We start from the raw sequence: 27,951 nt of genomic DNA on the forward strand, positions 1-27,951 counted from the left end.
TTTCTTCATTAATATTGCCCTACCACAGGATTCTGGCCATGGTCATCAATGCTTTGGACACCTAGATCTTAAAACCCAGATTCTTACAAAGCAGAAAAGAAAAATCTGATTTTCTTTACAGGGACATTTAATCTGGTTCGTCCATTTTAAAGGAGTCAGTATTTTATGACTGTTGATTAATTGGTTTCTTAACACATCAGAGTAACTACATTTTCTGCAGAAACCCCTTTCTTGTACGTTATCCTCTAAATAAAGGAAAGCTTAATTCTTCCTGACATTTAACCCATTTTTGTATGGCACCCTATAGATTTGTTTAATAAACCACAAAAGGATTACGACACAATTGTGTTATGGTTGAAGGGCATTATACAACCATTTCCTTTACAAAAGCTGGGTTAGTATTTTGTTCCCTTTCATAAATCGAAAAGGGGGAGGGGCTGGCTACTTGTGACCTGTTCTAGAGTTAAGGAAATTAAAACAGCTTTTAGAAAGCTACCCTGTTGTTCACCTGTCTGGACTTCAATAAACTGCTCAGGTAGGAGAAAATATGATTGTTGTAAACTTAGGCCCAAATTCTGGTCCTCTACCCTCAAATGTAGGCAGATTCCCTAGCTTTGGAGTGTATGCTTCTGTGGCCCAAGTTCTGCTCATTCATACCTGTGCTTTTATTCTAAGCCCCGAAAGGTGCTTAGTGTTTCCTTTCAAGAAGAATTTAAATGGGAAGGCACTATACTTCCATTCCAAAACCAAATGAGGCACTGGGGGAAGGGCAGGGATAAAAACCGCTCTTTTGTGCTGGGTCATTTCCATTCTGAGCTCAACGCCAAAAAAAATCAAGTTTTTCATTATGAGATAATCAATAATAGGTTATGATTTTACAAGCTTCAAATAAAAGCTTTTCACTGAATTTATTGAGGTTGATTCTGGAGGTCGGCTCTTTCACAGGGAATCCAGTCAGAAATAGTGCTGCAGACCAGCTTCGTATCTGCAAACTACCTGTGCTAAGCTTCAAGTTCTATTTTTCTTGTAGAAGTCAAACACAGGGGAGCATTACAGGAACTTAGAGATGGAACATCATCTCTGTGTTCCTCGGACTGGCTGTAGTACTACTACATGGGTGAATGTTGGGGAAAAAAACGTTAAAGTATCAAATTGAGCAGTAAGTTTGAATAGTTTAAGCTGAGCAGCAATGCACACTGAAAAGGGCTCCTTCTGATGCACTTAAAGAATCTCCATTTGTTACTGTGTTATGGGAAGTATGTGTCTGCTATTTCACTCACCAATTAAGTTTTTGCTTTGTTAGTGTTCAGTCTTTCAGATTGAATACTGGCTTATGCTTCGCAGCAGGGTATCATAAAGTAAGCCTGAGCTTTAGGAGCATGTTTACCTCTCTCACTGAATGGAAGAGGGAATGATTAATTTTTTCTTCCCTAGGAATATTCACTTCAGAAACAAGGGGTGGAAGTTTTCTGATAGCATGAATACTCTACTTACTGATTTGGCAAATGAACATTGCATCATAAAGTGTACTATAATGTTTTTCCTGGAACTAAGTTGTCAAATTGGTGTTTCTACAGCAGGAACTTTGACACAAACTACACAACTTGTGCTGCTTTGGAAGAAGGATTTTTATTTATTACCAATTATTATGGCTTTAGTTAACAGGCACTTCTCACTCAAAGTTTAGATTTGCTATAGTGCTATGCTTTGTGTTTGTATTTTCCTTGTAGCATTAAGCCTTTGGAAATATTGAATCAGAAAAGCCTTGTCCACTAGGACTAGCTCTATTTTCCCTTAGATACAATGGCCTAGTGTATCATTTCCATTTCCAAAAAAAAATATCTCAAACACCAATTGTAAACTAAAAGTCATGGGGTGTGCCTTAAGTACAGTGAAACTAAAGGGTTTTTTTTTCTACCCTGTATTATTTTCAGAAATGAAGGACCAAGTACTCGGTTTCAGCTACTTCGATAACATTGAGCTAGGAGGCTTATAGCTCTATCAAAATTGTTTAAGCAGCATGAAAGTTGCCTTTAGATGCAAGATATATTATCAGCTTGTAGGACACTAAAGCTTTTTTTTTTTTTTCTAATTGCACCTGCAAATTAAATGTCAACCCTCCCCATCTTCCCCCCTCCCATACATAGGATTCACCGCTTCAGCCCATTTCCTGAGGAAGCATGTAGATATTTATGCCCTACAGTTTACCTTAAGGGTTGTTAGATGGGATTTTCTGAACTAGAATGGGTGAGCAAAGAGCAAAAGTAACTTCCAGAACAGAGAAACATAGTCTCCCCTCTCAAACAAGTCTAGGGACTCTTAGTAACCTTAGCAGATCCACTGAGGGGGCTAGACTACAACAAATGAGGTAGCCCCTTTAACATAGGCAGGATTCCAATGATTAGAAAACACATCTAATACTGTCTTGAATTATGTACATGTAACCTGCCTGCCATTGTAGTCCATGGAACAGTTATAAAATGCTCAAGCAATGGTTTGCTTGCTGAATGATCAGCCATATACTGAATTAAGTGATGTCTGAGTGGTGTAGGTGGTGATAGATGCTAGATAAGTAGTTTTCAAATAAGTGGACAATTCTGACGAGTGGGGACTAGATCTACTGTAAGTCAATTTAAGTAACAGCAGAATGTAACCCCTAAGAAGTTTGGGCCTCAACATTTTGAGGTAGTGATGGAAAAATAAGTTCCCATCCCGTTGTGTACAGTAAGTCTTAAATTCTGCTTGCAACACTACTGAGTTGAAGCTTCCAGAATTGTATGCATGGTATTCTTGTGGTAGGAAGGAAGGGCTGTAGTTTGGGGGAGGGAAAGAGAAGAAGCTGCTTTTGAAGAAATGCCTTTGAGGGAGGAGTAGTCTTGGACAAGAGGTTTTGCATAATACATGCATCAAGTAAAACTCGGGACAAGTTTACTAGAGGAAACGCATGTCAGGTCTGTTTGAAAAATCAAGTTTTTCACAAGGAGATATTGTGAAGTCAAGCTCTGTATCATGTATGTGCTAAACCAGTTTTAGCCATCTTCCAACCTCCATTTGTTTTCACCAAATAATAGGATGACAAAATAGAACCCATTGCTTGCTAAAACGACATCTGGTTCTGAAGTAGGTATTAGTTGTTAATGTAACTATGCTCTGAAGGCATCAGTATTGGTAGCAGACATTGACATCTTTAGAAGGCCCCTTGCTGAATGAAAGTAGTGTAGTGTGGGGTTCAGATTAGTGTAAACATTTTTCTTCCCCTACTTTTGTTAATGGATTCTTCAGCGGTATTCGTGTGAGGATGAAAATCAGAACTATAACTGGCTTATCACTGTATTCATGTTAAGGTAAAGTACTGTTTAAGTGGGAAAAATACAAGATGCATCGAAAAGTAGTATTGCATTGCAAAAAAACTAAAGATTAAAAAAAAATCAAATTGATTTATTACCTCTCTGAACTCAGGAAGGAAACTTAATGAGGTTTATCTAATGGATAGCAGGCTGTATCCTAATGTGGAGTGTTAATTTTTGGAAGTATGAAAATAATCTTAATTTGCCCCTCCACAATGTTGGTGTAGGTTATATTATGGAAAAAGCATTAGGATTTTCTTGCTCAAAATAAAGCGTACAGAATGGTAGTTAAATAGAAGTGATATCTAGAAATTTAGTTTTGATACCACCAGTTTAAAATCTAAACCGAATTACAGTGTTCAGATAAATAGCCAAAGACATTTAAATGCACTAATCTACCTGTATATTTTCATAGGAAGGACAAGAGTGTGAAGTTTCCTGAAGCTTTTTCAGTTACTCTTCCTAATCTGCTTAAATTCATTTTACATTACTCAAGTCTACCTTCAGCTGCACCGGACTCAGAGCCCTGCACCAAAGAATGTCCACAGAAAGAGAGTGTGTTACAGCAAGAGCATATCTCCCACTTAAGGAGTGAGATTCAGAAATTGAGATCAGAAGTCAGTGCACTACACCAGGCTCAAGATCAGCTGGAAGCCCAACTTTCTGAAGCCAGAAGAGAAGAACATAAACTACAGCAGCAGAAGCATACACTGGAAAAGCAGCACAGTATTCTCCAGCTCCACAGTGAACAATTACAGGCACTATCTGAACAGAAGAACAGAGAATTAGAAGAAATGGCTGAGAAGCTTCAAGAATTAGCAGATGCATCAGAAAACCTCCTTACAGAGAATGCTTTACTAAAAGTCCTGCTAGCATCAATGGAGGGGAAGCTAGAGAACAAAGATGAAACCAAGAAATCAATTCAGTCAGAGGAGACTCTTTCCACCCACAATACTGGCCCAGTTCTAACTGCTACAGACAGATTACATGAAAGAGAAAGGCTTGATGTTTCCAATATTGATACCACAGTGACTGAGCATAAAGAAAACAGGACGGAATAATTATTTATGCTATGGGGGGTGGGGGAAAAAATCAGGAATGACACTGCATTGGGAAGGTATTTATGCAAATTTTATTTGTTGTAAATAAAATATTTTCCAATTGTCTAGAAAAATCAAACCAGAATTTCTGCAATACTTCAAACAATTTACCAGATCTTGAAACCTAAATGGAGATATGGAAAACACTTTCCACTTTATGATTGCACTAATTTGATAGCCATTTTATTAATTTAACCTAGGTTAAAAACAGTAAATTCCCAGGGACAGCAGAGTGAAGCATCTCCTACCAAAAGACCAATTTTTGCACTGGCTTCTTCCCATGTCTCCCAGATGAAGTGTTCATTTAGGAACTTGACAATTTATACTTTTCTAAGAAACAGCTGAAGTTAGCTATCTTCACTGCATTTTGCCTTTGTTTACAGAATTGACTGGAAATGATGAATTTGTTTGTTTAGTAAACTTGAATGAAAAGTCAAATGGTTAAAATATTCTGTCATTCCTGTTGTAGGATTTCAGCAACTCTGCATACCACTTTTACATGTGCCACAATTAACCTACAGTTGTCTTTGAATCGTAAGTTAGGGAACAGATTTTCATAGATGTTTCACTATGGGGAACAAAAGGCAGAATAATCTCATCCAACCTCCTTATACATCCCACTAGTGTTCCCTCCGCCTGCTGTCCACCCCAAAAAAGCCCACAAGTGGGGGAAGGAGAATAAAGTTTGGCATCCCAAACAAGCAAAGTCTACTTATTGATTGCCCAGCATATATGCAGTTAAGAATCCAGTGTGCATGTATAGGCCAGTGCCTCAAACCATGGGCTGAAAAATTAAAATTGGCATCTTTGGAACCAGTAAGTATACAATACAGTGTTTGCCCCCTCCCTAGGCAGTTGTATTCCACACTGCACTTAGAGGAAGGAAGCGCTTGTCCATTAGTAGCAATGGATTTGCTTTGCAGTGAAAGACACTTCATTTTCTAGCCTCAGTTTAATCAGTGCACACAGGAATAAGAATGCAACTCAGCAGCTTGTCCTGGAGGGAGCTAGCAATTTAGTTCATAAGTGGACTATCATTTGCTTGCAGACAAAGTCATTAAGGCCTAGCTAGCTGAGAATAAATAGTGTTAATCGCGATGTATAAGCCATCATTCACACCAGTGTTTAGCAAAATAACTGTTCCCCCACACACAGATGGTGGTGGTTGACCTTTTGCATCATCTACTACTTGTGTGTACACACACACACACATCCCCCCTCTTTGCATCTCAGTTTGCTAGGGAGTTTAATTTAAACTAAAGGAATTCCTTAGCTACATATGAACTGGTAAAAGCTGGGTAGTTAGTGGAATATGCAGGCCTAAAAGTTAGGAAATCTAGAACATTTTAGCCATGGTTGAATGATTGTTCAGAACCTATGGTACTGTTTACGGCCTATAATTTTTCACTCCCAGTACCTGTTATAGGTTTCTCTGTAGTACTGAGAAGGGAAAGGTTAGGAAATGAGGGGCCCTTTGTGTGAAGGTACTTCAGATTACACCAAAATATTTTTTTAAAAAACCCTATACCTACCCACAAACAAGCTTTTCCCTTCCCAACACACCCAAAATTTAGTTAGCTGTTACAAGACAAATTTCAGTCTGCCCTGTAAGTTAAGAATCCAAAAAACCTTATCTACAAAATACATTAACTGTAGACAATTTGGTATCTAGACTAAAAACAGTTTGCACAGTTGGCTGTTTAGCTTCATGTTTACATATGCCCCAACTACTAGGTACACACATAAACAGTGGTTATGGGGGAAAAAAGAGGAATAGTTACATTAATGCCAGTTCTAGTGAAAACACCACTTCTGTAATTAACATGCTTGCTAACAGGAGGGAAAGATCTGCTCTACTGCTATTTTTAACTCCACTGGAAACCTTCTGGACCATGCATGAAGTAGCCATCATTAGTTCCCAGATTGGAATCTGCTAAAATGGCAGTTTCCTTGCAGTAGCTACATGGCTAGGACAATCACAGTATTAGCTGCTAACAGCTTAATCTACCCTAAAGGAAGAGAGGTACAGTTCCTTCCTTATAACCCCTATCCTTTCTGCCTCAATTACCTTAATGAGATTATATATACCTGCATTCAGAGAGAGTGTTCTGAATCAGTCCCATAAGAGGTTTAAAACCAAAAAATAAAAAGCAACCATTCTGTCTTTATGGTTATGCACTCAGAACTTCATAGCAGAAACAGACTTTAACTGCAGATTTGGTTTTGAAGGTCTGGCATCCAATCTGTAATCATGTGGCTCAGATGTCCAAATGTGTGTTACTAAGAATAACTTCATACCACTTCCATATGCTGGATAACAAAAAGCCAGAACTCCTGGCAGCCTATTTACAGTTCACAGTTTTAAGTAGTTCACATTACAGTAGCAGTTCCATCAAAATAGGCTCAGCTAAACATTCAAGTAACAAAAATGCTATTAGTCTTTTCATGCCAGCATATCCCTGCACGTCCATTGCCAGCAATGGACTTTATACCAGAGAAGTCACCTCTTAGCACTAAGGAGTTAAAATACAGGATTGATGGATAGTATAGTTTCTCAGTGCATGCAGTGGCAAACCAACAAAACCGTAACTTTGAAGTCTTATCTCAAGGTGTTTTAAGAGAGAGCAGTATGTATGTCCAATTTCTTCACAGTATCAGTTCTGCTGATTACAGACATCTTAAGTGTAGTCCAGATACACATCTGTGCTGCTCAAAGTTAGCTATGAATTTCTGTGCCATTAGGAGTCAGCTTTGCTTTTCTCTCTACACAAGGTCCTTTAGCAGAATACTGCACCAAAAGGAAAGGCTCTTTGGTTTCTCCTTCTCCCACAATGCTCTCTTCATCTTCAGACTGGCTGATCCTTTGCAGACGCAGGTAACACCAGCAGCCCAGTATCAAGGCACCAAGAGCAGCAATAGCAATCAGAATGACTATTACAGTCACCACTCCAGTGGTGGGGCTGTGATCCATAATAGACATGGTCAGTATTTCAGGTCAATTCTCCGATCTTAAAAGTGGTTCTTCAGTCCTTGCTATCAGTTTTGAGATGTCTGAGGTGGCATCTTGGAACTCCTGAAATATAGAAATAAGACATGTAATGCAATTGTACACAGATATTACAGTTTTGCCTTATTCAGTAGCTTTAGTGTTACGTGGCCGGTGCTACAGATTCTGGCAACCCACCCTCTTGCTGATCTGTACATAAGTTTGCCATTTTTTGGTTTTGCTCATTTGGTTGCCTGGGGAAAAAAATATTAGCCCTCTTTCATACAAAGCCTTTCAATTTGCATGGTCATATATTAGAAGTGTTAAAACTTTTTATTCAATATCATTTTGCCTTCGCTTAAACTCATAGGTTACGTATGGTACATTTCCTACTGGACCAAAGTCCTGAATGACTCAGATGATCCTGAATGCTTATGAATCAATGTTGAAAGCACAAGATGAGGTATTAGTCAGTGTCTGGTGCAGATCACTAAATCACAAGAGTGAACAGGAAGATGACTGCCTCCTTATGCACCTTTCTACAATGAGAATGGAAAAAAGACTGATCATAGAGGATGTCATGTGACTGACATTCATATTTCTAGTACTGAAACATCCTTGGAATTTCTAAACGTTATAGATAATTTCTGAACTCAAAGGGTTGCAGTCAACATGGGGGGGAATTCTATATTACACCTTGTCGGAACCGAGAGGAACTGATCACCCAACTAAAAATTAATGGTCATTTCCTGTACTTCTACACTACATTTAAAAAAAACCCCACACACCCTCTGGATGGAGTCTCAGAGCCAGAGTCTATTGACTGGTTTACAGGGCTTGGGCTGCAGGGCTAAGAAGAGCAGTGCAGACATTAGAGCTCATGCTGGAGGCAGGGTTCTGAGACTCTCCTTCACATGGGTTTCAGAGCCCAGGCTCCAGTCAGCGCCCAAAACATCTGCACTGCAATTTTGAGCCCTGAGCCATATATAGCCAAATAATGAAAAAGCACAAGTCACTGATTCAGATCTATCTAGATTGCTTACACCAAGTCTACCCAGCACACACGATGCATTTTAATATGGCTACATGTAAATGTGCACATCTGGGAGAATGTAGGCCATATTTACAGGATGGGGGACTCTATCCTGGGATGTAGTGCCTCTGAAAAAATTTGGACATTGTGGATAACTAGCTGAATGTGAGCTCCCACTGTGATGCTGTGGCCAAAAGATCTAAAGCAATCATAGGATGTATAAACAGAGGAATCTTAAGTAGGAGTAATGAGGTTATTTTACGGATATGACAGCTGCTGGAATATTGTGTCCAGTTCTGGTGTCCATAATTCAAGAAGAACGTGGATAAATTGGAGAGGGTTTAGAGAAGAGCCACAAGAATGATTAAGGGTTAGAAAACATGCCTTATAGTGAGACTCAAGGTGCTCAATCTATTTAGCTAAACAGAGACATGGTTAAGGGGTGATTTGATTACAGTCTTAAATGCCTGTATGAGGGACAAATATTGGGCTCTTCAATCTAGCAGAGAAACCTATACAACATGATTAGGCCCCTACCAAATTCACAGCCGTGAAAAATGTGTCACAGACTGTGAAATCTGGTCTTGTGTGCTTTTACCCTATACTAGACAGATTTCACAGGAGAGACCAGCATTTCTCAAATTTGGGTCTTGAACCAAAAGGGAGTTGCAGGAGGGTCACAGCATTGCCACCCTTACTTCTGCGCTGCCTTCAGAGCGGGGTGCCCAGAGACCTGTGGCTGTTGCCTTCAAAGCTGGGCGCCCAGCCAACACAGCAGCAGCATAGAAGTAAGGATGAAATACCATACCATGCCACCCTTACTTCTGCGCTGCTGCCTTCGGAGCTCGGCTGCCAGAGAGTGGCGGCTGCTGACTGAGGGCCCAGCTCTGCAAGCAGGAGCGCAGAAATAAGGGTGGCATGGTACGGTATTTCGCCCTTACTTCTGCGCTGCTGCTGGCGGCGGCTCTGCCTTCAGAGCTGGGCTCCTGGCCAGCAGCCGCCACTCTCCAGCTGCTCAACTCTGAAGGCAGCACTGCTGCCAGCAGCTGCACAGAAGTTAGGGTAGCAGTACTGCAACCCCCATTACAATAACCTTGTGACCCCCCCCACCCAAAACTCCTTTTTGCGTCAGGACCCCTCAAATTACAACACTCTGAAATTTCAGATTTAAATAGCTGAAATCATGAAATTTACAATTTTTAAAATCCTATGACCGTTAAATTGGTAGTGTCCTAAATACGATTCAATGGCTGGAGGTTGAAGCTAGATATTCAGATGGGAAATTTGGTAAAGTTTTTAAATGGTGAGTGATTCGCCATTGGAACAATTTACCACGGGTTGTGGTGGCTTCTCTTATCACTGGCCATTTTTAAAATCAAGCTTGGATGCATTTCTAAAAGATCTTCTGTTGGAATTATTTTGGGGGAAGTTCTGTGACCTGTGCTATACAGATGGTCAGCATGGATGATCACAATGATCCCTGCTGGCCTTGTACTCTAAGTGTTGGTTACAGTGAGTTCCTGAATGGATTTTATCTGACCTGAAGAGATGATAGCCAACACGTATTCTCCAATCAGACACTCAAGCCTAGTCATCTCTAGAGCCTGCCCATGGCAGTAAGTAGTTCTAGTTAGGGAAGGGAACATTACAATTTATATTTAATCAAACAACTTTAGTGGTTGCAGAGCTTTGCCTTAGTTCAAGTCGAAGCCCATTCTGCCAGCTGGCTAACAATCATACCAGAGCCATCCCCAGATCTGAGGAAATTCTTTCCTGTACTACTAATGGAAGCCTATACATTCTAGTATTATGGGATTTATAAGATACAGTATGCACATGCCAACTTCAATCATGTAAGTTCTCAGCAGTTTCATAATCAGGTGCTAATTTCATAGTCTCATTAAAACATTTAAGTGCAAGTATAGATATACTTCAAAAACAGTTCAGGACAAAACCCTGTGCAAGTAGAACCAAAATTGCACTTTGAAGCGTGGAACAGAAACAAAGTGATGATGTCAGCACAATCCATGCCCCACCTACTAATGCAAAGCTGGGGGGAGGGGAAGAAGGGTGAAAGATGTAGGTTATGTTAATATGTTCCTCTAAGACAAATAAATCAGGAAGACAGTGGCAGTTTAGTAAATTAAGCATGAAACATTGAATTCTAATAATAATAGCTCTTAGGTAGACGTCACAATTAACCTGTAAATAGGGAAGGATTAGACTGCAGTGCTTTCCACCACCCCTCCCCATTTTTAGAAAATGCTCGAAAACTGAAAGATCATGTGACCCGAATTGTGGTACAGAAACTAATCTAGATTATTTTCTATGCTATGATTATCTTAACGTGTACAGCCATGTTTAGCAATATTCTTGGAACACCAATAAAGAACTCCCACCAGCTAACACGAATATTAAAAGCTGGAAGATACCCTAAAACTTGTGAGCATTTGAAAGAAGTTTTGTCAAGTCAGAAAAGTAATAGCTGCTGTAACAGTAGTTTGCAGAAAGCCAGCAAGTGTGACACTGGTGCATGACAGCATCACTGGCCATCTACAGCTTGGTTACGTGAGAAGGAGGAGGATACTACTCTCCAGCTGCTAAATAAGTTGTCCTACTTGTCAAGTTACTTCATTCCTTCCATCCACTGTGCCCCACTGCAGTACCCTGGGCCATCCTTGCCCATACGCAAAGCACGCAGCTCTGTAGGGCACCAAATTTCCTGGTGCCCTGTGCAGCTGCGTGCTACTCCAGCCCCTGCTCCGGCTCTTCTCCAGGCCCCTTCCCCGCCCCCACTCCCCTGAAGATTGCAGCCAGGCCTGACTATGCACTCACCGCGTGGTAAGTGGAGTGACCCGGCCCCAGCCTGCTCTGCTCCGCTCCCCGGGCTCCCAGCCATGCCACGCTACCAGCGAGTGCTGGGGGGCGGTTCCCCCCACCCTCCAAGTCTGGGAGCCAGGGGAGCAGAGCAGCCTGGGGTCCCAGGCCTCTGCGATGGGGAAGCGCGGGGGTGGGATGGGCTGGTTCCGGGCCTCCGCAGAGGGGCTGTGTGGGGCCCCAGGCCTCCGTGGGAGTGGGGGGGCTGGCCACTTCCTGTGGGAAGTGGAGTGACCTGGCCCCAGCCTGCTCCGCTCCCCTGGCTCCCAGCCTTGGGGGAAGGGGGAACTGCCCCCCAGCACTTGCCAGCAGCGCAGCTGGGAGCCGGGGGAGCAGAGCAGGCTGGGGCCAGTCACTCCACTTCCACCAGGAAGTGGCCAGCCCCCGGCCTCCATGGAGGCCTGGGGCCAGCCTCCCCATGGAGGCCTGGGGGCCGTGTAGGGCACCAAAATAGCTAGGGATGGCCCTGGCAGTACCATCAGAAGGTTAATGTTCACCTCTGCCGCAACTAGTAAAGTCAGGAAGCCTACACAGGGGAGTAACTCCTGGCTTCCACTCTACTAGTTGAGCTTTGAGAGGAGAGCCTGACTTGTCACCATTTAGTAAAGTTACTATGGTCAGGCAATAGCTGCCGTTGTTTGCTTTGTGAACTTGCTCAATGCAGTGGATTAAAACAAATAAACAAAACACGCACTGTGACCCATGAACCTAATTATCTACAACAAAATAATACAACTGCTTTGGCCACACAGTCATTTATTACTGACATTCAACACCTGTTTGCTTAAGTCGTGACAACAAATGCAGTTTTACTTGTATTTTTAGGAAAAGAGAGCTGCCGATGCTGGCTTTGAGCAAAGTGTGACTTTCCTCCTGGTTATTCTGGCAGGAATGGAAGAGGGTCATTACTTCAAGCTTCCCTCCCTCCTCACTCTAGAAGAGCAAAATTAAAAAAAAAAAAAAGTTAAAGGAAGCTGAAAATGAAAGTGAAGAGGCAGCAGTGTGCAAAAAAGGAGGGGAGGGATGAAAGGTGGGCTACAGGTTTTGTGGGTATTACTCTCAAACCTACCCAGACTAATCAGCAGTAGCAAGCAGAAAAACCCCTATCCCCCCTTAAGTCAGGACTCCTTATTTAAGAGGATGCTCTTTCACAAAAATCTTTAAAGCAAGTCTCCACTCATTTTACTGTGCTGCACCATAGGTCTTTTGCCCCCAGCTGATGGTTAATATTTCTTTAGACTTCTCACCCTCTGCTGCTGTCAGAGCAGAAGAAAACATCAAGGACTCATGAACCGAGAGGCAAGGCTGAGGACTACCAAGTTCATGACTCTGCGCCTCAGCTGGACGCAAGCCTCCTAGCCTGGGCGGACAGATTTAACGCTCACTCTACTCCAACTATGGGACTCGGCTGCTGCAGGAAGCTACTCGCTTTGGGCTCGGCAATGAACTGCAAGCTGTAGCTGACAGTAGGAGGAAAGTGAGAAGCTAACGTTTGCACGGTCAATGGAAAGCATCAAGGGCTGAGATGGTCAGGAAAACAAGTCTCTTCCCTCCACCAGAGAAAGCTAGTCTTTGGACTAGCACTGGAGTAGGGCTGCCTGCTGCTTCATAGAGCTCTGCTGTAAGCTTGCTGTCTGTGGGAAAGGTTACACACACACAGCTCCTGAGAGAAGGTTTCCCTACCTACAAACTCCCCCCCCCCCCCGCCCTTCATTCTCTTCCATCTCACCTAAAACAGGACCTTTGCCACATAAACCCAAAGACTGAGCTGGTTAAAAGTTAGACCCCATCATGTTGCTCATAGGCACGTCAGGAGGAGTCACTGCCCAGAGTCCATCCACTAGCCACCCTTTAGACAAGCATGGACACACACACCCAGGACAACCACTGTTCACTATTTTGTTACTTGTGCAGCTGTACTCAGAAAAAAAAAAAAGCCATTAAATATACAAGTGACGTTGGGCTCCATGTCTCAATTCTCACATCAAATGTACTTTATTTACAAATAAAAACAGCTTGTTTTTAAGTACAAGCCCTGCAAATTAGATCTGGGGTTAAAGCCAAAATGGGTTCTTTTCTGAAGCTCACTCACCAATAGTACAAATTCTTCAGGCCTAATTCTGCTCTCAGGCACTGCTGTGCAACCCAACAGCCTTTGGTTACATTTTGTACAAACCCAGCATATTTACTAAGTTCCAGTTGCAAGACCACAGTTCAGCTAATGATACACAAAAAGAAATAGCATAGTCAGAGTAGCCATTTTTTGTTTGTACACAATGTAAAATAATGACACCTGCAATTTCCCTTCTGATAACTATGATCTACCTTTCTGATAGTGTAGTCTTATAATGAAGATCCTAATATCTAAGCCAGTTTTGAGGTAAGGTGATTGGAAGGGGCCTAGATGTCAGATCAAATTCATTAACTGACTGTTAAAACTGTACATCTACCCAGAGCACCAGATGGCTGTATTTTTTAACTAAACTGCAGTTAAGACTAAATGGCCTGATCCTACAGGCTGACCCACTCAGGACAACACTTGCATCCATACAGATCAGCTTCTAGGACTGTGGCCTAAGCTTCTATTTGTGATAATTCTCCCCTGTTTAAAATGGATATTGTTCTTCCCTTTTGCTAGGGAAGGAGACATTTCTGTCAAGATTCAAAGCAGTGGATGGGTGGTCTCTTGCCATCCCATTCCTCAGGGGAACCTGAATGTATAGCTGGACTGAGAACTGTTTCTCACCTCTCCAAGGGTGCAGGAGTTTCTTTCTCCAATGACTAGCTCCTTCATGTGGTGTGTGCACATGGGATATGGATGGGATGTGAAAGAGAGAAAAAATAGTCACTCTTTCTAAAAACAAAATCAGAAAACCTCCACAGTGCTCTCAATTCTTCCCAGAAAATAATTTCTTTACCCTTTTATAAGAGGTTACTTGAATGGTGCAGCTATGCTACAACTCAAGTGAAGTTGGAAGGGAAAGATCAGCATCTTCCACTAGAAGATTCTTTTCCTCTGCTTCCCCATTTTTCTTCTCTTATATACACAGGGACCAGATATAACCACCCTGAGAGGGACTTAAGCTGGCAGCTATTTTCTAGCTACCAGTGGACATCAGAAAGAACCTTGTTAACCCACCTGTGTCTAATCATGAGTCTCAGCTGCAGCAATTCCCACTCAGCATGGTGGTTCTGAAATACATAAAACCTTGTGGCAGACCCCAAGTTAGGGGAGAATAAGGAGTTTTAAGGAAGACTGACAGTAGGCTATGAAGAGACTATAACACTTGTAGGTAACTGAGAAACTTTACACTTTTTTGGTTTAGATTTTCCTCCTCTTTTACTGATAAACCTTTTTACCAAGGGAGTTAATCTAGCACCTTTACCCTGTGAGACAGATGCATAAATATATCCTGCAATAATGGGCAGCACAAACAGGTTCTTAAAATGGAACTTATCTCCCTGGTAGAAGTGATAGTTAAGTTTAGCTGTTCTTAGTCTCTTTCCTAGTCAAAATACAACCCAGCCCTCCCACTTGTCTGAATGATTGTGTCCCTAAAAACCTTTGAGGAAACGATTCTGCTGTAGGTGTTCTATGCACTAAGACAAAATAGTGAATGTGTGAGTATGGTCAGAAGACAGTGACTGTAGCATGAGGGGTATTATTGAAACAGATCATTCCTCAGGTCAATGCTGATGTTTACATTTAAGATAAAACAGTAATCCTTTAAACAGATTAGAATAACCTCTTATTAGTTTGCCTTAGATACACTAACAAAGAACAAAAATGGGCAGAGCGCACAGGTGAACAGCAGAAGTCACATCTGAGGCAGGCTACATGTGAATGAACTGTTAGCTTGTTATTTCCATAAATTATTTCAGACAATTTATATAGCAAGGAAGCATAGTCCAGCTGTTTCAGCAACCATCATGGAAGCAGACTTTTTTTTTTTAAATAAAGTCCACAAGAGCCTAACTGGTAACTAAAGGAATTTATATACTATTTAGAGAATGCTAGCTGGATAATGTAGACTATGGTATATGCTGAAGGCTGATGGCCCCTAATATCTCATTACAGGATAGGGGTAGCTTTCATTGAGGTCCAAGGATGTTACTTGTCTTTTGTGGCAGTAGGATTAGGCTCTTGCAATTTAAGGAGGTATGGAAGTGGTGGTTTTTTTTTTTTTTTTGAGGCATATACTTGGTTTCTTAACTCAAGAATTCAGGTCTTGTCTATCCTGGAAGTCTCTCTAGAGAAACAGTGAAAACATGAGGTCCCAGGGAGGAAGGTGGCTATTCAGATTTCTTCTATAGGATGAAGCAACAAACTTGTATTTGGGGTCCTTAAAGAGCACAAATGCATCAGCAAACAGACAAGCCAGGCTTGTGCCCCTTGGCTGGTCACTCAAAGCTTTACAGCAAACTGACTGGTGCTGTGAGACTTTTGCCTCAGACATGGCAGCTTAACTTCTCTGCAAGGAGTGAGTCATGCCGATAATCAACAACCAAGCTAAGAAAAAGGCTTAGGAGCCTACCAAGAGCCATTTGAAGTATATCTTCTAGTAGTGTAGTCTACTGGAATTGTACTAAGCTTCCTCATGGTTTCTTAAGTATCCCAAATATCAAGTCACAATATGACTTTAAATATAATGGAAAAAAATGACTGGCAGTAGCATGGTGTTTGTGAAACTTAATCTGGGATAGTGTGTGACCCTGATGGGTCCAGTCACCCTGTGACACCTTCGCTATAAGGGCCAATAGAACCAGCCATACCTTTGCTATAATTAATTAGCTGTTTCCCAGCCTCAGGGGGTAGGCTAGCTTCATAGTGACCTGGGCCTTATAAAATGACACCATCTTGAGGGTTGTAACTGGAGTGAATGGGGAGGGGCTGAGCCAAGGCCTGCATGAGGCTTAGTATCCCACAGGAGCCAGCCTGGCAGCCCAGTGCTTTATATACAGGAACAGGGAACGCAGCCCAGAAGGGGCTCAGAACAGTACTTCACAGAACCCAGCCTGGGCACTGAATGCTCCATCCCAGAACCATAAAGACTCTCAAAGGAAGCCCAAAGAGGTACCGGGAACAGGGCCAAGAGGGCAAGCTGAAGAGCAGAGGAATGGGTTAAGTTTATCACTTGGCCAGAAGGCTTAAGACACATCTCCAGTGGTGTGTGGAAAGCTGAGGTGGTCAACCTCAGAGTGCCAGGCCAGCAGAGGGCACTGCAGGGTGGCATGACAAGTCAGATAGCTGGCTGCTTAATGCCATCAGCAAGCTATGAGTTCTGAATACTAGATTCAATTGTATTTGTTTGAAGGCAGAACAGATTTCCCATTTGGTTAATAAGTGGACACAGACCTATGGCACAAGGCTCCTTTATACTCTTACTAGTAAGTCAAGTCATGAGTTTAGGGATCTGAACCTGGGCCTAAGAAGTGTTCCAGGATTGAGTGGGGCCTTAGGACAAGTTGGGTGCAGGGGTCTGTCCACACACATCCTGAGGTCCACTGCAGAAGTGGGATCTGAAAGGGCAGCACCTGTGCTTAAATGATTGCTTTTTAGGAAAGAATACCTCAACATTTCTGCAGTATTCTGAGTTGGCTCTGGAATAAGAAATCTGCTTCTTAGGTCTCTTGTAGCATGGAAAACAACTTCAAGTTGCCCTGCATATTATCAGTGGCCAAAGCTAAGTATCTAACTTTTAAGAGGCAGTGCTTAACAAGTTATAAGCTACAGATGGACGGTAAAACAGCTTGCAGACAAAGTGCTACCTCATCATTGCCTTGAAGAGGGTACTGTTAATGTTGTAGATCAGTGGTTCTCAAAATTTTGTACTGGTGACCCCTTTCACATAGCAAAACTGAGTCTGACCCCCCCCCCCTATAAATTAAAAATACTTTATAATATATTTAGCATTATAAATGCTGGAGGCAAAGTGGGTTTTGGCAACTCATCCCTTCCCAAGTAGGTTGTGGGACTCTGGGACAGGGACAGTCTTCCAATGTGTTTGTACAGCACTTAATCCACATCTGACTCAGGCTTTGGATGCTAGTGCAATATGAATAAAATGGAGTCTAGACTACAAACCAGAGAGGCAGAAAAGTGCTACTAACATCTGTATTTGGAATGACTTTGCTATGGGAAGCCATGCTCCTAGATAACAAGAGAAGTTATGGGGACTGGCCTATCAAGTGCCAAGCAAACTTTTTCTTATTTTAAAAATGACACCCCTGAGAAAGTCCATCACCTACCTGACATGGGCTGTGGCTTAACTAGTCCCTGCAACTACTCTCCTCATTTAACATTTTTAAAGTTTTCATGGTACAATACTACAGCTCAACTAGGGTTTAAGCTCTTGCATAAAGCCCAAGGTGAGTAAATTGAAGCCAGGAAGTCAAAACTGGGTGGTTTTCAGAATGCACTGAAGACCACTATTTTAAGCTTTTAAAAAATAACCTATAGTCCAAGCCCATTCACACACAGCCCATGACTTTCAGAAGCACTGCATGCAGGCCAGGAGCATATCCAGCTCAAATCTCTTCAGCAAAGCCTCACTTTGGTAGGTCTCTAGCTTGTGCAATAGTATGACAGCATTCCGTTCTGGAAAAGGGGACTGAACCACATTTATTAACACTACACCACATACTAAGGTCCAAATCCTGCTCACTTCAACCACATGAATCAAGCAGACATCAACTAGAAAACGGCAAGATTTGGCCTCACGCTGGTCTTGAAATAGTTTAAGTATTCTTTCAAGTCCTTTAACACCTTAAAACCGTGAATGCTAGCAATTCAGCTGCTTGGTGGAACAGAGCAGACCAACCTTATGTAGAATAACTTTAATGCAGTAAACTTGAGGTAGGATTGCAGATGGCTTTGGATAGATACTTAAGTAGGCATCAGCTTTTTATGTAGCTTGTCACAGGCAAACCTATATGCAGGAACTAATTTGCAATTCTGAAAACCGTATACATGCAAATGCTACATATAGCTTACCCAATTCCCTCTTCTGCATTTTATGCCACTCATTGGTGAGCCTGTTCTCGGGTTCATGCTGTAGGCATATCTGCTGCCTTATTCTGACCATTCCAATTAACACTCTGCCAGTACGAGTGATTTTTATAGAATCTAGCTTGGTAACCTTGAACTGACTTTTACTGGGGCTACACTGCACCACACCACTGGACACTTAAGACTTAGGGTTTTGGCAAGTTTTGTCACTATTTTATCTTTTTGATTTAAGTGAACAGATATTTAAGGCAGACTGTCATAAAGAGTGCCAACTTTGTATGGCTTTGTCACATGCCACAACTACTATCCTAGTTTTGAATTAGTAGTTATTACAAGAAGCACTGTAACATAGTAACTTAGTTGACGAATGCCCAGCACACTTGTATTCTGTAAATGTAAGTTAATACTAGTATGAGCTACCAACAAAGAGGTTCTAGGTCTCATGCCAGTATCTCTGAAGGGTTCTTCCCTTTCAGATTCCACCTCTTATGTTTCTCAGCCATGCAATTCCATTCCCACTCTGCACCAGCAGTCAACTGAATTAATCTAGCTCTCTAGAGAATGTTTTGTATGGGGCCTCTGAAGTACTGTCTTAGTGTAGGACCCATTACCTCTTCCCCAACCTTCTCCATAAGATACTAGTGAGTTGCCTTCCTTAAGAACCCAAATTCCTAGTGGCTTGGGCTTTTACTTTAAGTAGCCCACAATTAGTTCCAAAGAGACTAGTTCATTCTTAGGGTTTCTTGGCGTCTGGATGAAAGATGTGCTGGAACATTCAGCACATTTATAGCAAGAAAATGCTGATTTAGCTAATTGCTTCATAAGATAAATTCTAGCAGTTCCAAAGAACACTGACTTTTTTCCACAGTAATATTCAATGGAAGGGAAGATTTAAATTCAAGTCTCAGTGCAAGGCAGATAAAAGTATGCTATCAGTTATTTACTCCAAATACTTATCAACACCTTAACTCCAAAGTGAGACAGACTTTGGATATGCTAGACCAGAGGTAGGCAAACTATGGCTCGTGGGCCAGATCCGGCCTGTGAGCCGTTTTAAGCCAACCCTGCTCCAGCCAGGGTGCCGGGTTGCAGGGCACCACACAGCTCAGCCCCACTCTGCTGCTCCAGCCGGAGTGCTGGCTCAGGGTGCACCACACAGCTCCTGGAAACAGCTGCACGGCCCTGCTCCGAGGGTTGGGGGCCGCCGCACATGAAGGGACATGCCACTGTTTCCAGGAGCTGCTTGAGGTAAGTGCTGCTCACAGCCTGCACCTGAGCCTCTCCCCATGCCCCAACCCCTGCCCTGATCCCCCTCCTGTTCTCCAAACACCTCAATCCCAGCCTGGAGCACCCTCCTGCATCCCCCAACCTCTCATCCTCAGCCCCACCCCAGAGCCTGCACCCCCAACCAGAGCCCTCAACCCCCCCCGCCCCCCCAATTTAGTGAGCATTCATGGCCCGCAATAAAATTTCTATTCCCCGATGTGGCCCTCAGGCCATAAAAGTTTGCCCACCCTTGTGGTAGACAGATTAGATTTTTTGTACAAAGTTTTTTAAAATTTTAACCTCTTTCACATGGGGTGGTGGGGGGGAGTGGGTCAGAAGAGAGGGGAAAGTGATACAAAAGGAGAACAGTATGTCATCCAAGGAGAGGGAGAACACAAGGTTCACTTTTCTTATTCACTCTGCAGTGTGGCTATACCCTAAAGCAGGAGGTGTGACTGCAGCTCATGTAGGCACATACCTGAGGTGCTAGCTTTGATCTAGCTAAGTTACACATCTAAGTAGATCAAAGCTAACCAGTGTATAGCATTGTGGCTGTGGCAGCAGCATGAGCTAGCCTCCTGAGTACAACTTCACCTGGGACCCTGCATATAAATGCAAATGGCTAGCCGGTTGCACAGCTAAACTGCTATGGTTACCTGAGCATTGATCTAGCTGCAGCAAAGCTAGCTAGCTCAGATATATACCTATATGAGCTGCAATCATAGCTCCTGACACTAATATAGGCATTCTTAGTCACGACAAATAGACTGGGCCTTCCTTACTAGAGAAGTCAGGCAGTATGGTTGAAAGCAAAAAAAGTTGAAAGTAGTTGAAAGCAAAAAACAAAGATTTCATGGTCCACTCAAAAGCATCTGGATTTGGCCCATGGTTTGCCTATTAATTACCACTGGTTAAGATGCTCCACAGAACGCTTAACTTTAAAACCACCAGCCACTGGCCATCTTATTCTTGAGGCAATTTCATGATCTCACACCCAAGTCTCCATCCAAGCTGACGCATGTACAATATTCACTCACTATCAAAAATTAAGTAGAGACCCACTAATATTTAAATTTCAAGTGGACACACAAAGGCTCTTTAGTCTCAAAGTTTCAGTTCTGAACATTCTGCACCAAGAAGTTTCTCTTTGCTATCTGCAAGTGATAGCTGTTGTGAGGTTACTGATTAACCTCCCTATTCAGAGCTGTTCCAAAGACCTCAGAAGTACTTGCTTTATTTTTATAGTGGCCAGGCGGTGTTTGAGATGCTACTAGCTAAAAAAAAATTTGCTAGATGTGTCAGCTTTTAGAAAAGCCAGTCTGTTTGAACACCACAGATTCTATACAGCACATATCCCCGATTCTTGTTATTAAGGGAAAGGTGTGGAGAGGCAAGCAAAAAGGAGAAACCAGTCTAACTTGATAAAGATGAATAGAAACAGATGATGTATTTAGAGACTAGGCTTCCTTGTCAAGGAAAAAAATACCATACTTCTGAACATTCTGCTGTTAAACAGAACTAACTGTTAGTACTAAAGTATGCATGTATATCGGGGCTGTAAAAACTTCTAATAAAAGTTAAATGTGTAGAGCACTACACTACAGTATACTTTTCACTAAAGAAAAGTGGCTGAGATTTCAGTAAGTGCCTATTTTTAATTGCTATATTTTCCATAGCAGAATTGTAGTTGAAGAACTTGAAAAAAGGCTTATGCCTCCTAAATACAGCTACTTTGGTATTTTAACATCTGGTTTGGCCATTAACCAAGTTAATAGAACTCTGAGATTAAATCCAATATTTAAGGTAACTGCAAACTAACTACTCCAAGCTCTTGAGTGAGTTTTAGAATGCGGAGCTTTTTTTAATGGGAGCAAGGAGAACGCAAACTAAGGCCTTGGCTACACTTGCGAGTTACAGCGCAATAAAGCAGCCCTGGGCACCCTAGCTCACTCCCTATCCACATTGGCAAGGCAGGTAGAGCGCTCTGACTCCATGGCTACAGCGCTGCTGGTACTCCACCTCAGCAAGACTATTAATGCTTGTTGCATAGTGGCTGAAATGCCCAGGTGTCAGTGTGAACAAGGTGTTGCAGTACTGCACTGTGATCGGCCTCCAGAAACATACTATAAGTGGCCACTCTTCTCATTGTTGTGACATCGGGCACAGGAATGCAGAAATGCCCTTTCAAAGCTCTGTTTCGGAGAAAAAGCAAACATTTACTGTTTGCTATGGGGGGGGGCTTGGGTAGGGGGGGTCAGCTTACAAGACAGCATGCTGACACACTCAGCACCCCAAAAGCCCCCTCTCCCTCCCCCACATACACACAACACACTCCACCCCAGCCCTATTTGAAAAGCACGTTGCAGTCACATTGGGAGTTGCTGCCCATAATGCACCACTCCCAATGCCGCTGCAAATGTGGCCACGCCAGTGTGCTGTCGGCATGGACAGACTGCAGCACTTTCCCCAATGTGCTCTACAAAGGTGGGTTTAACTCCCAGTGCTCTATATCTGCAAGTGTAGCCATGCCCTAAAAAGCCTACTCTGTACATCCTGTTTTTCTTGGCAGTCATATTTACTGCAAGTGGCCCATAGTTCATTCTAAATGCAATGTGAATTCGCAACCCCATTCAAGACTCAACACCAGTACAAGTGATGTGTAGTGAAGAAGCCAGAAAGACCAAGGGGAAAATCCATTAGGGGTCCAAGTGTATCATTTGGACATTAATATGTACTGGCATCTTCACTACCCAACCTTCATTTGCTGCATTTTACAGAAATGAAGAATTCATTTCTATCACGCATCCACTATAGGCAAGTACTTATTTCTGTGACAATACCAGCCATAATTAGACTGTTACACTACTCTAGGTGGCCAGAATATTTACTCCAGAGAAAATTCAATGCCAAAATTTAAAACTCTGCACACTTCTAAAATTCTGAATATTTTGTCAATAAAATGTGGAGGCTCCAGCATAGCAGTGGGGAGCACAGGACACTGGGTGCAAGGAGGTGGGAAACCACCCTGCACCCCTACTCCCCCCCCCCCCCCCCGACTCATCAGTGATTACCCTGCCACATCACACATTCCAAGAGCCAGCCCAGCCTGGCCCTGCCCCTCAGATCTAGGCACACCAAGATAGACTCTCACACATGCCCAGTCCTTGCCCCTGGACCCAGGTGTGGGGCAATCTGGGTGCAGGTGCCTCAGTGGGGGGCCCTGGTACAGGGGGATCTGGATGCCCGGGGGTTCATTGGGGGTTCCAGGTATGGGGAAATGGGACTCTGAGGGGGTCCAAGTGAAGGTAATTGGGGCTCAGTAGGGCAGTCTGGGTGTGGGGGGGCTACGTGGGGGTCCAGCTGCAGGTTGGGGCTCAGTGGAGTGGGGGGTTGGTATGGGGGGCTTGTCAGGGTGGTATGGAGTGAGGCTAGTCAGGAGGCTTAGCAAGGTATGGTCTGGGTGCAAGGGTGGGGTGCAGCTGCAAGAGGGACTGAGGGGGATGACATGGGTAAGCAGCTCACCATACAGTGACCTCTTTTCTCCCCCCCCTCCCCATGGTTGAGGAGCAGTGGGGCAGGAAGTAGAGGTGAAGTGGGATTCCTGTACCTGGGGAGGTGCCTGGGGGTGGGTCTTGAAGGAGAAGAGGAAGTCCTGTCCTTCCCCTGCCCCCAGTCCAGACAGGACTAGCAGCTAAATCTGGTGTAGGGTAGGAGCCACCAGCAGGGCTGGCTCTAGGTTTTTTGCTGCCCCAAGCCAAAAATTTACTGCCCCAAGTTCCGAGAAGGCAACTTCCCAAGCCCCCCCCCCCCCCAAAAAAAAAAAGAGAGCCACCCCTGGAATTGTGCCGCCCCAAGCACACGCTCGCTTTGCTGTTGCCTAGAGCTGGTCCTGGCCACCAGCCAGCTCTCCGGGTGCCAGAAATGTGCCCACACTGCTGGGGAGGGATGCATGACTGCTCTTGCGGCTTCCCTGTCAGAAGTCCTTTCTCCACAGGGAAACAAATCTGTGGGGGACATGAATTCTGCATGCACAAAGTAGTGCAGAATTCCCCCAAGAGTAAATATTTTGTGTTCAAACTGAAAATAATCCTCACTTGTCTGGACTTAGTGCTACCTCATATGACAGTTTAACTTACAATCACTTGGACAGAGGTGCAAGTTAAATAAATTGACAGATTACCATTACATATACTTTCACTCACAAACTGGGCTCATTTTGTTACTCCTTTAATGCAGATATTCTGAAGGGCAACTTTCTGCCAGGAAGTAAGTTAGTTGCCTGTTCTGTTTCTCCCCCTTCCCCCCCCCTCCCTCCAACTAAGCTTTTCACAGTCTGTTTCCTGTTGGATAACCTTCAAAAGGAAACTAGTTTAGCTGTCAAATAGCAGGTTAAAAACTTAGTTAATAAAGCTTAAACTTGGCATACCTGAATTGCTATTCCTACTCCACACATTTTTCATGTCTACCATATAGCACTGGAACTGCATGCGGATATCTAGTATCCATTTTGAGTGTCTTATAAAATCTGGTGCAATTGTAACTTTGTCTATTTCTGTGATCAATGGACAAAAGGTAGGCAAATGGAGGCCAGAATGGTTCTCAGGTGACTGTGTTTTCCATGTTACTAGCCTCATTTAATCATATTTAAGATGTTACTAGATTACACACCATTAGGGGGAATTTGCATGAGATAAAGGCCTGCTCCCACTGACCTCTGTAGTAAACTTTCTATTTACTTCAGGGGCAGCAGGAGCCCAATTTTTAGCCAAAGTCAATACACAAAGCATTTATTTAAACACAAATTGTTTCAGAAGACATAAAATTTTGATGCATAGGGATATTTGTCTGGTGTCCGTCCACACCTTATTGTGGCGCTCCAATAAGAGGCATACTAAAATTACAATGACCCAGTACACTAATTGTAGAAAGCAAAAAATACCTGTGTTCAACTTTGTCCTTTTAAATATGTATTGTTAGTCCAGCCTTGATGTATTAGGTTTGCTAAACTAATAAAAGGTACAAATTCCAATTGCATGTTTCAGTGGAATACTGATTCTCTTCCCCCCCCCAAGCCAGATACTCCACATCTAAGGGTATGCCTACACTACAAGTGCAAGTGCTGTAGTGGTGACTCCCTATAGTAACAGAAGGGATCCCCACTCCCCATTTTTAGTAATCCACCACCTTGAGACACTGGCTAGCTCAACAGAAGAATTCTTCTGTCAAACTAACTGCATCTACAGTGGGGGGGGTGGGGGTGGCTAGACAGACCTAAGGATGTCACACAGGGTGTGATTTTTTTTTTCCACATCCCTGAGCAATGTAGCTAGGTCTACCTAAGTTTTAGGGGTAGACCAGGCCCTACTTGGCACCAAGCCCTTTATTCCAAAAGGACAGCTTTTGGCAAGGTGTTTCATTGTGAACCCCCCATCCCCCTTTTCAAAGCTTTTTTTTTTTTAAATCTCTATAGTTTTGCCAAACAAAGGCTTGATACCCTCACTTACATCTATCTCTAATATTAAGTCATTTAAGAGACCGCATTATTAGCTGTTTTATCTAAGAGCTCCATAGATTTCAGCAGTTGAAAATGTTTAGACTCTGTAAGCTACCAAAAATGAAGTGCACCGACAGGTAGTAGCTGAATAACCCTGATCCACCCAGTTAGTTAAATGCAGTTTGTTGCAGCAGTTGAAGACTGGAGAAGTCACTGATCAACCTAAGCACGACCTCTTGGAGCAGTGGTTTACCTACACCATCCGAAGCCCTTCCTCCTTCCTGGCATAGGCAGTGTCTTCACTAAAGCACAACAGCGGTGCATCGGGCATAAGTCCTCTGCCAGTGTTTTCCTGCACTATGTTTTATGCACAATCTCTAGAGACTAATATTTTGCTCTTAGCTTTTCTGTCTCGTGTGTGCGCATGCATGCACACACAGATATAGTTGCATAACTGTCTGCACACACAGAGATGGTCCTTGGTATAGAAAGGGCAAAACTTGGACTGTCCTTTTGTATTACCTCCAAGCAGGTTACAGAGGAGTCTGCAGTATGAAGTAGACTGGCAGTTACTAGCTACATATAATTCTCCACTGACTATATTCAAAAGCTGTATACAGTTTGTCTACAGACAGGTCTGCACCTACATGGCTGCCAGAAAAGAAAATGTGCTAGGTAGTACAGCACATACTGTGCAGATATAGAGACTCTTTTGAATGTGTAGTCCTACTGACCATTACATTGACAGTACTAACAGCTATGATGTGCAGACAAGTTAGTTTAATATCAAGACAGTCCAATGAAGTTATAACCAGAACACAAGTTTTTTCCAGGTGATTTGGAAGGGGGGTTACTCCAGAAAGTACTGCTATATACAGGTAACAGCTTTTTTTAAAGCTGTAACCCACAATGCACAGGCAAGAAGATGATGCAAAATGGCAACTGTAGTTTTAATATGCCTTTTAAGATTTCATACTTCACACCCCATGGTGTGGAGGAGGTGGTGAAAAGAAAAATCTCCTCTGCCTCTTGAATTTTTAAGGATGTAACTTTTCTTCTACAACCTGGAAAGCAAAGATGCTACGTTTGTCAGGCAGCAATGTGCATTGGTTACAGATCACGTCCACAAGGTGAGACTGGGGGGGAAGGTTCGGAGGGGGGGGCGGAGCTGGGGGCACATGGAGAAAAACGTGATGTATCCAGACAGCGCAGGGAGACAGATCTGTGCCAGCCCTTCTCTCTGAAAGCCAGTGATTCCGTCACCCCGAGTATTTGCACAACAAGAGGAGCCCGTGACCCAGGAGAGGCATCTGAATCACACGGTGCGGGTGGTTGCAAGGCGACCTGTACAGACGATGCAAAGCATTGCAGAACAGGGTATTATGCTACGTGATGTGCACTGTTACTGAGGGGTTCAAGGCAGGAACCAGCGCCGGGCGCTAAAGCTGCAATCCCGGTTAACTCCCCGCGTCTTGCGAGTGGATGAGGGGGCTCCAGCTCCCTCCTCCCCGAGGAAGGGGCGGGATGAGCTTTGCGGCTGGCAAACACCAGACACGATCCCGAATCCGCGAGGGACGCTACAAGGCCGCTGCTGCCGCCGCCTCCTCTCCCCCCCCCTTTTGTTTGTAGGTTGCGCTCGGAGCGGATATCCCCGCCCCCCGGGAGCCGGGGGGTGCAGGGGAGATCCGGGCAGCTGGGCTCGCTGCAGACACAAAGAGCAGCTATAATGCAGTCGCCTGTGTGGGGGTTTCCCTACCACAGCTCCCCGAGTGGCTCTCTTGCCCCACCCCCCCAACCGGCGTCGTCTCTTCTTCCCCCCCCCCCCCAATCTCGAGGCACTAGCGTGGGAGGGGGCTGCCCTGCACCCGGACAGAGACGGGAGCAGAAATGGCTGAAGCTACTAAAAGGCTTTAGGGAGGAATACAGCGTCGTCGTCCCTGCCCCCCCGCCCCCCGCGGCGCTTGGGACAAAGCGACCGGCCCCCAGCGCGCACAGACCCGGCCCCGGGCCACACGGGGCGCGGGGAGAAGCAAGCCGCTTCCGCTGGCTGCATGCAGAGGAGGGACCCGCGTTGGGGCGAGCAGACAGGCGGCCCGCCGCTTACCAGGCGCCCGGCTGCAGGCAAAGGACCGGCCCGCTCCTTCAGCCGCCGCCTTGCCGGCACTCACCCTGGCTCACGGGCGCTCCCCGCTACACTCCGTGCCAGGCACCCGGCACGGGCGGCTGGCTGCCCCGCTGCACACGGAGCGCGGCCGGCTACGCACCATCCCGAGCGAAGCCACCAGACGCGACCCGGGCAGCGACGGCTCGTTACCCTGCAGCTCCGCCTTATATAGGGGCAGGGGCGGCGCGGGGCGGCGGCCAATCGGCGCGCGGTGCCCGGGCCCTGGCTAGCAACAGCTGACGGGGGCGGAGCGGGGGGCTCGGTGACAGCGGCGAATGGAAGGGATCCAACCGCCCGAGACACGCCGGGAGGGGTGGGACAGCGACCGGGACAGGGCGAGGCCCCCCCCCGCACCAACCGGGACGCCCTCGATCGATCCCCGCCCCTCGAGCGAACCCCCGCCCCCACACCAGCCGGCCCCCACACCAGCCGACCCCCTCCCTCCGCGCCAGCTTGACCACTCCCCCGCTTTCGAGCGAGACCCCTCCGCACCAGCCCGACCCCCTCCCTCCGCGCCAGCCTAACCACTCCCCCGCCTTCGAGCGAGACCCCTCCGCACCAGCCCGACCGCGACCCGCGAGCGAGCCCCCCCCCGCACCAGCCGACCCCCTCCCTCCGCGCCAGCCTGACCACTCCCCCGCCTTCGAGCGAGCCCCCCCGCAGCCTCCGAACCCC

At 44.6% G+C, this 27,951-nt stretch overlaps 2 protein-coding genes across 5 annotated transcripts in view; one reads left to right on the forward strand and one right to left on the reverse strand.

Moving 5' to 3' along the window:
* The window catches only part of TXNDC11 (thioredoxin domain containing 11), a 98,779-nt gene extending 93,913 nt beyond the window's left edge, over nucleotides 1-4,866 (forward strand). Inside the window, exon 12 of one of the 3 annotated variants that reach the window (XM_074965444.1) lies at nucleotides 3,844-4,866. In XM_074965444.1, coding sequence (XP_074821545.1) covers nucleotides 3,844-4,408 — 565 coding nt within the window. In that variant the 3' untranslated portion in view covers nucleotides 4,409-4,866. Of the gene's footprint in view, nucleotides 1-3,762 lie in introns of all 3 variants that reach the window. The other 2 variants (XM_074965443.1, XM_074965445.1) reach the window with 2 other exon arrangements.
* SNN (stannin) lies at nucleotides 4,491-27,522 on the reverse strand. 2 transcript variants are annotated; one of them, XM_074965450.1, is made up of 2 exons: nucleotides 27,281-27,522; nucleotides 4,491-7,520 (listed from the first exon to the last, which is right to left on the reverse strand). In XM_074965450.1, the coding sequence occupies exon 2, from the start codon at nucleotides 7,425-7,427 to the stop codon at nucleotides 7,164-7,166; it is 264 nt and encodes an 87-aa protein (XP_074821551.1). In that variant the 5' UTR covers nucleotides 7,428-7,520; nucleotides 27,281-27,522; the 3' UTR covers nucleotides 4,491-7,163. The 2 variants fall into 2 exon arrangements, with proteins under 2 accessions (XP_074821551.1, XP_074821550.1); XM_074965449.1 differs by having other exon boundaries at nucleotides 27,217-27,519.
* Between the last annotated feature and the right edge of the window lie 429 nt (nucleotides 27,523-27,951).

The sequence above is a fragment of the Natator depressus genome, chromosome 10, assembly GCF_965152275.1.
Source record: "Natator depressus isolate rNatDep1 chromosome 10, rNatDep2.hap1, whole genome shotgun sequence".
Classification (NCBI taxonomy): domain Eukaryota; kingdom Metazoa; phylum Chordata; order Testudines; family Cheloniidae; genus Natator; species Natator depressus.

What these genes read in the sequence shown, in the direction of transcription:
- SNN (XM_074965450.1), bottom strand. Translation starts at nt 7,427, where the DNA reads ATGTCTATTATGGATCACAGCCCCACCACTGGAGTGGTGACTGTAATA.